Source organism: Onychostoma macrolepis, chromosome 15, assembly GCF_012432095.1.
Source record: "Onychostoma macrolepis isolate SWU-2019 chromosome 15, ASM1243209v1, whole genome shotgun sequence".
Lineage (NCBI taxonomy): Eukaryota > Metazoa > Chordata > Actinopteri > Cypriniformes > Cyprinidae > Onychostoma > Onychostoma macrolepis.
In genome coordinates, this window is record NC_081169.1 from 16,194,205 (window position 1) to 16,205,726 (window position 11,522).

Genomic DNA, 11,522 nt, shown 5'->3' on the forward strand with positions numbered 1-11,522 from the left:
TTACCAGGGGAACCTCGCCAAAAAAACGTGTATTTTACACACCGGGCCGTGATTTTTACCGGGGTCCCCTCGAAACGCCATTGGGCTAGTTTGAGTAGCAATAGGGCGGGTTCTGTGGTGAAAACCTGGCAACCTTGGGCTGCTGGGAGGACGATGGAAATCTCTTTAATCAAATTTTGTGGCACAATTGTGACCCTGGATCACAAAACCAGTCATAAGGGTTGATTTTTATGAGACATCATCTGAAAGCTGAATAAATAAGCTTTCCAATGACAATATTTGGCCGAGATACAACTATTTGAAAATCTGGAATTTGAGGGTGCAAAAAAAAAAAAAAAATACTGAGAAAATCGCCTTTAAAGTTGTTCAAATGAAGTTCTTAGCAGTGCATATTACTAATCAAAAATTAAGTTTTGATATGTTTACAGTAGGAAATTTACAAAATATCTTCATGGAACATGATGTTTAGTTAACCCTTCTGCATTCCTTATTTGGGAGTCACACTCATGGCCTTCACGGTCAAAAGTGACCGGACACCTGAAATTAAATTTTTTTTTTCTTCAGTAAAATCAGTCTAATATATTTTTGTTCAATAATATTTTTCTTTTTCTTTTGTATTTTGAGAGAATTTTATGGTACTATTTAATATTTATGCAATAATTATGATAGATTTTTCCCATTGAAAATAGTACAAACATTTTTTTTTTTCAAATTATTTTTCAATTTATGCAGTATTTCAGATGAAAATAGACACTAGGGTCCGTGTACGTTGCGTTCATTCGTTTTTTGATTTAAAATTGAAAAAAGAAACACGAGAAAACCGCATCATTTTCGTTTTTCGTTTTTTCAAAAAAAAGAAAAAAAACAAGAAATTGCCTTGATTTGCCGTTCTTACATTCAGGGGTAGAAAATGGATAAACAGCTTGAATGTTCGATTTCCACGTGTGGGCGGAAATGAAAAGCCCCTTTCCACTGATTGGTCAAGCAAGGATCAAATGGTGCCGTCATCATGTCGTCTTCAGTTTTGTGCAACAGAATAAAAGTGTTTATTGCAACTCCTGCGTTCATCTCCCTCTCATCAAACAACCAGACTAACAAGTGGCTTGACACAAACCATACTGGGGCAGCGCCTAGACAAGGGCTTACTCCTGTGCAGGCATAGATTCTATACGGCAAATATTAGGTGCTTATTGCAGAAATATGTATGTATCTCAGATCTACAGCCACGTTACCCTTTTAGTCTATTTCTTTGGCTCACAGCCCATTTTATTTAGCTGTCCAGTTTTCAAAATCTGTGTGGCAAAGCTGCGTGACATTTACATTATAGTGAAGTGCAGACCAGTATCGATTTTAGTGTGAATCGATTTTAGTGTATCTTATCGTTTTGATTATTATTTTGATTTATTTATTTATTTTTCATAGAGAAGTTTATACGATACTGTCATATAAATGCATTAACACAGCAATTTCATTATGGAATTAGGTTAATGTTTTAAACAAAAACATTTTGAATAGCCTACAGAAATATGGAATGAGTGACAAAATGAAACAATTGGATACTTGAATTATGAAGGTTACATCGCCAGTAGGTGGCGGCAAGTCATTGTGTTGATGAATGAGTCATAGAGTCATCAATTCAACCGATTCGTTCAAAAAGCAAATGGGTCATTGAACCACTCGCTCAAACGATTCATTCAAGAATGAAACGCCTGTGTTTTGTGACTGTTTTGTGTCTAAAATGAAATCAATTTATACTCATTATTAATGAAACTGTACTGTCTAAATTAAAAGTTATGACTGCTGGATATACTATCAATACTGCTCTGCGCTTCACTATAAAGTAAATGCATTCGCCCAGTGTTGTCCAGTGCGTCACGCAGCATTGCTACACAGATTTTGATAACTGGACAGCTAAATAAAATGTGCGGTGCGCCAAAGAAATAGACTAAAAGGGTAATGTGGCTGCAGATCCAAGGTACATACATATTTCTGCAATAAGCACCTAATAATTGCCATAGAGAATCTATGACTACACAGAAGTAAACCCCGTTCATTTGTTAGTCTGGTTGTTTGATGAGAGAGAGATGCAGGAGTTGCAATAAACGCTTTAACAGCGGAGGACTCTTATCTGTTACACAGTAGGCTACTGAAGACGACATCATGACGGCACCGTTTTATTTTTGGCTTGACCAATCAGTGAAAAGGGGCGTTTAATTCCCTCCCACACGTGGAAATCGAACATTCAAGCTGTTTATCCATTTTCTAACCCTGAATGTAAAAACGGAAAAACAAGCCGATTTCTTGTTTTTTCATTTTTTTGAAAAAACGAAAAATGAAAATGCCGTTTTCTCATGTTTTGGTTTTCAATATTTAATCAAAAAACGAATGAACGCAACGTACACGGACCCACTAGGCCTTTAAAATCCAATTTTTTGAATGCAGATTAGAGCCTCCTGGCGGAGCAAAGAAAGAAAAACATGTAATTTCATGGTGTAACCACTAGTTGCCTGTATAGGACTCTATAGAGAGTCTTGTGAATTCCCTAGTTGTTTTTAGACATAATTTTTTACTTTTTATTAAGTTGTCGATATAAATTTATATTTAGGCATTCTCAAAGACTACTTTTGTGTCAAGGTTTTTTTTTTTTTTTTTTGCATATTTATTATTATTATTATTATTATTATTATATAGGGTATTATATAGATTTTTGCATTATTATTACTAGTCAACCCTGAACACAAAGCATTTTGTTACACACAACATTAAAAACTATAAAAATGTAACAAAAATGAAGAAGAATGCTTTATCAGAGCCTAATCCTTCAGGGTCTGATCTGATTTCAACCTCTTATTTCACTCTAACTCATTTTGGCTATATGGTTATAGCCATACCAAGTCATTTGAGTGTGTATGTGTGTGTGTGTGTGTGAGTGGATGTATCTGTTTTACACTCTTGATGTTTTGAGTATAACCCATTCCTTGTTGTCCACTTTTTAACTGCAATGTAGTTGAATTATTGATTTTATTTTACATAGTTGCTGTGTTACAGGCACACCAGTTCATTGGGGTGTGTGTGTGTACAAGTGTGTGTGTGTGCGCGTGTGTATGAGTGGATGTGTTGATTTTGCACTCTAGATGTTTTAGAGTTTCACCCCTTCATTGCTGTGCAATGTTTTTCTGCATTGTTGGGGATTTGTAGATTGTGTACACAAAAAATGTCTGTACTTTTTAATTTTTTCACGTTTCCCATTCATTTCCTATGGTCGGTCATTTTTGACCGAAGACCATGAGTGTGACACTTTTTTTTACGACCACTTAACTTTTTCGAATCATGCTCTCAATTTTTTTGTGTGTTCACATACCAGGTGCCATAACAGTCACAGAGTTTCAAGGTACAATTAAAATGCATAAATCATTTTAAAACATTCAACAATCAAAATGACACACTTAATTTAAATAATAAAATATTGTACTCGTTCGGAAAAACAGTGACCACTGAATGTGTTGTTAAATCCTTAAAATATTAACTTACAATCTCAGGGGATCTTAGGCTACTTCAAGCAAATATTTTAGGTCAAAGTTGTTCGGCTGACAAAAAAAGTTTGAAAACCCCTTCCCAAAAATACAAAACATTCTCTACTATTTAGTATACAAAAAGCAAGCCAACAAAAACAGTTTTCTGATAAATTGTAGGCTTTCTTGTTTAACATGTTTTTGCGGTTGTTTTAAGTAGCCTACATCATTCTGCAGTTTAGAGAACATATGAACTCAATAGAAAATGGCAAAATATTATTATTTTGCACTGATACAAATATATTTCAGAATACAACAGAGATGCAAAGAGATGTTCCTTCCCTTGTGAGAGACTTGAAATTTGCTCGTGGGCATCACCTAATGGCCACTATTAGTAAAATCCATTTTGCAGCACCATAAGAAAATTCTTTAAAATCTCAGTTCTTGTTTTATGTAACACTTTTGTAGGCGAGAAATTAGCATTTTAGCCTAGTGAAATTAAATGAATGGATGCCATTAGTCTGAATGTTATTTCGCTCTGTCTCCTCATATAATGTGGATTAAGTATTCATTTGTGCCGCTGATAGTATCATGCAGGATCCTATCTTATATCTCATTAGTATAATTGTAACCATTATTTCTCATTATTTTTAATGAACTACTTAAAAACAATTGCTTACATTTTACAATATGAAATGTTAAAATGGTTAACCAGTTAAGCAAAAATCACAAATTACCCCATCCCTGAATAATTGTGTTAGACCATATGCACTATAAATAAAATACACAAAATGACATGATTATGATTAATAACATAATAAGCCCAAAAGCAATTACAAGTACAAAACAAAATATAATTTGGCTGATTTGTGAGCATTTTAAATGTCAATGATCACTTCAAATTGCAAACTTATTTTTCAAATGTGTCACTATAATTATAAGGTCATTTTATAAAGATGTTGTCAAACTTGTGTACCAACGCATATACAGTGCTATATATGATGGCATTTAGAAACTAAACAAAAAAAGCTGGCAGAGGGTCAGGGCATTAGATAGTGATCTAATTAAGAAGACCATAACCCCAAGATCTACTAAAAGACCTGTGTTATTTTAGTATTATTTATATAATATTTAATTTTTTATTAATACAAATTAACATTTTATTCACATGAATTTTTATTTTATTTTAAGTTTTTATTGAAATTTTAATTTAATTATTGTGTAATTTTGTTACGTGCTTTTGCCATTTTTATTAGTTTTCTAATATTACTACAGTATTTAGTTTTCATTTATTCTTATTTAGTTATAGTTAAGATTTAGTTAGGGTTATTTATTGCCAGTTAGTAATTTTGGTGCTTCAAATGAAACAGATTTTACTGATATTGAAAATAAACTTTTACTTTATTTTAGTTTTCATTTTATTTTGTTTTAATTATTGTGTATTTGTATTTTGTGCTTTTGTCTTTTTATTAGGTGTTTTTTTTTATGACTATTTAGGTTTCATCTATTTTTATTTCAGTTGCAGTTTTAGCTTTTTTATTTATTACCAATTGATTACCATAAATGCTTCAGATTAAATTTCAGATTTATTTCAATTAGCAATAGTAGTTTTAGTTAATGATAATAACCCATGACCCATACCTATCTAATCGAGACCTTTTTATACATCCTAGATCTATTCTGAGATGATTTTACAGCTGATGACCACCAAAAGCAAAACGACACAATGGGTTGTTGATATTATTCTATTATTATCCCAATCAATTCCTATGGCATCGACTTCCGCAGCTGTAGTTCCTAACGCAGGCAGCAGGTGTCGCCGTTTCTTCTCACTAAACAATAAGCAGCATGAGGCCAACCTACCGCCTTTATCACTATATATTTACAACAGCGCGCGCCTGCTCACGTTCAGCTGCGCCCATCTAGAGGATAGAGCGAACAGAAACAATACCGTTCCCAGCCAAACAACTGGATATTTCACAACGGTGAGTGCAGCCGACTTTTATGTATATATACATTTATGTTTAAATTCCGTAAACGAGATAATATCCAGTTATTTCCAGGAGGTAAAATCTCATGTCAGGGATGTGAGCCTGGGATCAACAGCAGTCCGCTGCTGGATATAGAGGCGAAGAAAGGACCCTTATCAGCCACTTACTCATGCTAACTGACCTGCTAACTGTAGCCGGAGGATTGTTACATTCACTGTTCATTAGCGACCTTACGGGTTTATTAGGTTCGGTAGTTTCTCGCTAAAATCTGTATACTCTGGTGGTCTGTGTTTGCAGTCTCAGTCCGTGTCCAGCTAATTTAAAGGCTTAGCGGCTGATCTTGAGCGTTAGCGTTTGGCTTTCCTGCCGCAGATGATTGACGAGTCTCTCGCTGCTCCGGTTGACTGACCGGACAAATTTATATAAGAAGGTTTCTTGTCCTAACGTGCTTCTCTTCAAAGTGACTCTCGCCTGGCTTTTATCTGTCTGGCCTTTAATGCGTCAATGATACATTGTAAGCAAACCGCAGGCATTGTAACATAATTCTTTATTTAATTGTAACATAGTCGCCCTCGCTTTCCTTTCATGTCAACGGTCAAGTGCAAGTCCATCTGTTTATAAAAAGACAGTATTGCAATGTATCATTAAATTCATTCTTACAGAAATTGACAACGGTAACAACAGTCTCCAAAATTACATAGTTAATACAACGATCGATTGCTGTACCTCTGTTAAAATAAGCTTTCAGCAATCTTTCAGCCATTGTCATAACTGTATAATTTAATATAATGTTACCAAAATTATTGTTGTATCAGCTAAAACTATAGTAGAGAAGTTTACATGAGACAGTCTAATGATGGATTTCATCTATCTATCTATCTATCTATCTATCCATCTATCTATCTATCTATCATGGGATGTAAAAACCAGTTATCATACGGATGTCTAATCATCCATCTGTCCATCTATCTATCTATCGAGTCAATAAGAAGTGTTGTATTTTAAAGAAATGCTGTTGAATTTTACCGTAGTACTTTTTTATAGGAGACTTTATCTTTTTTTAAGCTAGTTCAAACATGCTGAGCATGTTCAAAACCCCACGTCAGGGGACAAAAATGAAGCTAATAATCTGTAAGAGACTGATGCTGATGAAAAAGAAAATGAGAATAACTAATGCACTGAGCGTTAGTAGCATTATTATCATAATTAATGTTGATGCCTTAATTGTTTATACAAGCTAGGGTTCAGTAGTATTTTTTTGCATTTGTATTTTAATGGTGAACTCAAATTATGAATAGTACTAGAACTAGTAGAGTAGGTAGTATTAGGTAGTATCACGTTGCATTAAGCGTGCGTTGCATAAAGCCTTTTATGGGGAAGAATTGCCTGATTTGCCTTCCTGTATTATGGGGAAGAATTTGGCCCCTTGTTAATGGAACTTGTTTGGATGATGAAGTCTCCCGCTGGTGGGAAAATAGGAATGTTAGAGCCCCGTGGCTTACATAGCACCTCCCTAATGCCTTAAACCCTGTTTGATTCACATCCTTATAGTGAAATAATGATACTGTATCTTCATTACTCTAAAACCAGTCAATTTTGCTGTTCTGGGGTGCACTTCCCAAAAGCATTGTTGGCTAACTATGGTTACAAGTTCCATTGAACTCAAATGGTAATGATGGAACTTGCAACCATAAGTGGCTTTTGCCAAACGCACCCCTGGTAAATGCTGTCATGCCACATTATGATACAGAAGTTTGTTTCTTCTGTGAAGGCCAGTCAATGATTTCTACATAATTTGTCTGTACTTTTTCACAAAATGATTTCATATTGGAAGGCATTTGTAGCTCAGTAGGAAATTATGACTTGACTGGCATCTAAAAGAGTCTAATTGTGCAGAGAAAAATGAAAAATGATACAATTATTGATGTTATGTTATTTTTCTTTTTCCAGGTAGCCATAATTAATCCACTCTGGATGTACAGAAGCCACTCTGTCTCTGTATGGAAAAATCGCTTACTTGTGAAAACATTGGTGCTTCTGTAGTGGAACGTAGACTACTTTTGGGGACAGTATGTTCAACTTGATGAAAAAAGACAAGGAGAAGGATGGCGTCAGGAAGGAGAAAAAAGACAAGAGAGACCGGAGGGAACGGATGTCAGCAGCTGAGCTCCGAAGCCTGGATGAAATGAGCATGAGACGGGGTTTCTTCAACCTCAATCGGAGCTCCAAACGGGACTCCAAGAACAAGTTGGAGATCTCAAACCCGATACCTATTAAAGTCGCCAGCAGCACTGAGCTCAACCTGACCGACATAGAGTCGGATGGCCTTAGTAACCGCAGCAGCATGGTCCTGGATGCAGATCAGCTCAGCGCGGCCAGTTCCAGCGATGATCTGAAGGCCGATTACGGCCAAGATGGCCACCGGAGCTCTGTCAAGGAGCGGGCGGCTAGGTTCGGCTCTCTCGCCATGCAGAACTCGCAAATGGGTTCCATCATGAAGCGTTTCTCCTTTTCTCAGAGGAATAAAGAAGAAAGTCCATCCGAAGGTTCCACACCTTCTGGGCAGAACTCGGCTGCCCCGTCTCCACAGGTAGAAACCAAGATCTTTGACCCCCAACGTAAGCCAAGTCTTCAACATCATCAGCAACAGCCTCCTACTGGAAAAAAGGTGCAGATTCCTGAGATTGTGGATAAGACGTTTCCAGCAGATCTCCGTTTGCCTGCTGTCGTGCCACCGCAGACGCCTGAAGTTCGGGAGCTGGTTCTTCAGAGGCGGAACACTGGGGATTTTGGGTTCTCCTTGCGGCGCACCACCATGTTGGACCGTGGCACTGATGGAGGGGTATATCGCCGAGTGGTCCACTTTGCCGAACCAGGTGCTGGTACCAAGGACCTGGCTCTTGGTTTGGTTCCTGGAGACCGGCTGGTGGAGATCAACGGGAGAAATGTGGAGAACAAGAACAGGGATGAGATCGTGGAGATGATTCGGCAATCAGGTGACACGGTTCGGCTGAAGGTTCAGCCCATTCTGGAGCTAAGCGAGCTGAGCCGATGCTGGCTGAGGAACACCGAAGGGCTGCGGCGGGAAGCATTTGACGTAAGTCCACACTTTCTCTCTCTTCTCTCGTTCATGATCGCAGTCTTTCCAGGCAACTCCCCACAAGCCTGCCCAGCTCTTACACATTTGGAGCCAACTGGCTCTTCTCGAGAGTACAAGAACATAATTTAAGATGAACATGTTCTTGTGCAACAGGAAGCGGATTCCTTTCCAGGATGAACATCTGTCAAGATGTGTCTAACAGAATCTTTTCTTCCTCCAGCTTTCCACAAGTGATGACTTTAATGACAGGCTTTGAAACAGTTTTGTTTGTGTTTTTCTTTGCAGTTTGTTGTGTAATAGTTGGACACAGTGCGGCAGTAAATTCAGAATTTTCCCCATGGAAATTTCACATGTAACAGCACACAGGTCACAATTTAGTTTTGGTATGTAACTATAAATTGCACTTGCTGTTGATGCTGCTCAGGCGCATTTTCTTGTGTGAGAAGAGTGTGATGAATGGGCGGCACAGCTCTTTCGGTATTCCTTGACAGAGGGAAACCATTGAAACTTATCTGTCGTGTTATGCGCTGCTTCCTTGTTGGAGAACAGATAAGAACGGCACTTTGGCGTCAATGTTTTATTTTCTCTAGGATGGGTGGAGGTTGTGTCTTTACTAACTAACATGTGTGCCACTACTTGGCTGGAACCAATCTGGGCTGCTGTCGTGCAAGTTGCACATGTTGATGCTGAGACGACTCACAAAGCTTCCTCCTACAGTAACCGCTGAGGGCATTATGTAAGACTCTTTGATAACTATACTCATTGGATTCCCAGCATTTAGCAATGTTGTTTGCTTGCTTGGAAAACAGTACATTCAATTAACATACTCTTTTGCTGAGTAACATGCAGTTAGGTGACCTCGATAATTTGTTAAAAGGTTTGGTTGCTGTCTGTGAAACATTAGAGCACACAACATAGAGGTGTGACACACAAATGAGCTTTGAATCTGTGAATCAGAGTGCATCTGAATCATTCAATGTGTTTGTGTGGGGTAGAAAGGTGTTGGCTGTTTAATAATTATTCCCTTCAGTTTTCTGTTTGCTGACAATTATTAATTTAAATGGTCCCTTTGCAGCTACTGTATTTTTCTTCGGGGGGTTCACAGTCCTCTAAGGGTTCATGAGAACATTGCTGTTGGTTTACAAGATTGTGATAGAAATGCAATGACCAGTTAAATTGGCAAATAAATGTAACTATTAAATAACATTTAGCTTATTGAATAATGATTTAATAAAATAACATGAAATTATTAAATAAATTTAAATAAACTAATTAGTGGTCGACCGATATTGCTTTTTGACCGTCAATGCCGATATTTCAGAGAGCGGAATGGCCAGTCACCAATATAAAGCTGATATATTTCTCAGCGCTGTCCAAATAAAAGTCCCGCCTCAAACACATCAGTCAAACAGAAAAGCTTATCGGCCAAAAAAGAAAAGCTTATTGAAAAATGCCAAATATTGGCCGATATATTAGCCTTCGCAATAATCGGTCGACCACTAAAACTAATTATTAAATAATTAAATTACTAAATTCATATTTATTAAAAGGTTTGTGTTTCAATTTTAGAGGGTACGTAATGTAAATAATCTAGGTGATTAGACATTTTGTGATGTGAAACTCATTAAACCCGTTTTAGAGTAAACAGATCTGCTATTTACACATGGAACAGCTTTCCTCCTTTTATCCGTATTGCTACAATTCTGTTGTCAACACAAAATGCTGTTAACACTGTGTGAAGTAAATTTTGTTTTTGCGTCTGTCCAATTTGGCGACATTTCTTTCTACACTGCAATTTAATTTACTTGTATATTCAGTATTTAATATACAACTAAACTGTGTTGAATAATTGCGTCAGCTCCTTAGAAACTCTTTGACAGCAGACTTATGTCAGAGCGCTTTAACACATACATGCTCAAACAGCTATTCTTACAGCTTACGAATTACAGTTAAATTAAGTCGCCTCTAAATCGAAAACATCTGTTGCATTTACAGAAAAATTTGTATTTGTCAGTGGTTTGGTTGAGAAAAATGATGAATCCCTGGCTTTGACAGTTACTTTTGTAAAATGTTGGCCACATGATCATTTGGGTTGAGGAATAAAGAGTGTTAAAAGGAGTCCTAAGTGTTTTTGTACTTGTTGAAACAGACCCCGGATTTTTTGTAGTCAGTCATGGCCAAGAGCAGGTGAAGAGCAGCTGTACGTCTGCAGGCTGAACTGACCTACAGGTGCCTGCCAGCACAAAGGCAGAGCGCATGGATGAATTTATCATCATCATCATCGTCATCATCATTACTGCATTTACATGATTGAAAGTTTAGCTGTGTAGCCTACAGTAAGGATGGACCTGCTTCTCAGGTTCAGCATTTGTGTCTGTGATAAATCTTAACTCAAGCACTAACGTCTGGCTAATGGTACTATACTGCTGTAATGGGCTTAGAAAAATAAAGTGATCATCAGCCCTGCCTGTTTATGGAACCACATGTTTGTGAAGGGCTTCCTAATGGTTTTTCCTGTGGAATAGTCTTAACTCTCATTGATAGGCCAGATTTGTGGCAGCACTTCCAGGAAACTCAAGATTTGTTTAGCTTAGTTTTGAGTGATTCTTGCCCATTTGGTAACAGACCGTCTCGTAACAATTAGAACCAACCGATTCATCATGTGCTTCTGCAAATTGGTTGCTGGCGAGCACCTCCATCTCATACCAGAGTGGGTCTGCTGTGCTATTTTGGGTTTTACCAACAAACAAGAGGGACTTGCTTTGCTGCATAGTTCTTAGTCAGCCTCCCCGCTGTAGTCATTATGGTTCATTACATGGCCTCAGGTCAGTGGGAGTATTCTGTGCCAGTCACCCTGACTCTAGCCCCACTGTCTATCCCTCTCTCGTCTTTTGGCAAGCTGTGCTACTGGCATTGTCT

General features: G+C 37.5%; 1 protein-coding gene across 1 annotated transcript; it reads left to right on the forward strand.

The window, feature by feature from the left end:
• The first annotated feature begins 5,340 nt into the window (after window positions 1-5,340).
• On the forward strand, window positions 5,341-11,242 carry LOC131520888 (unconventional myosin-XVIIIa-like). Its single transcript, XM_058745409.1, has 3 exons — window positions 5,341-5,497; window positions 7,454-8,600; window positions 8,757-11,242. The coding sequence occupies exons 2-3, from the start codon at window positions 7,575-7,577 to the stop codon at window positions 8,778-8,780; spliced, it is 1,050 nt and encodes a 349-aa protein (XP_058601392.1). The 5' UTR covers window positions 5,341-5,497; window positions 7,454-7,574; the 3' UTR covers window positions 8,781-11,242.
• Window positions 11,243-11,522: the final 280 nt, after the last annotated feature.

Bases quoted from the DNA above. Each gene is read 5' to 3' on its own strand.
- LOC131520888 (XM_058745409.1), top strand. From the start codon at position 7,575: ATGTTCAACTTGATGAAAAAAGACAAGGAGAAGGATGGCGTCAGGAAG. The intron at 8,601-8,756 runs GTAAGTCCACAC...CTTGTGCAACAG, and splicing joins TGCGGCGGGAAGCATTTGAC to GAAGCGGATTCCTTTCCAGG.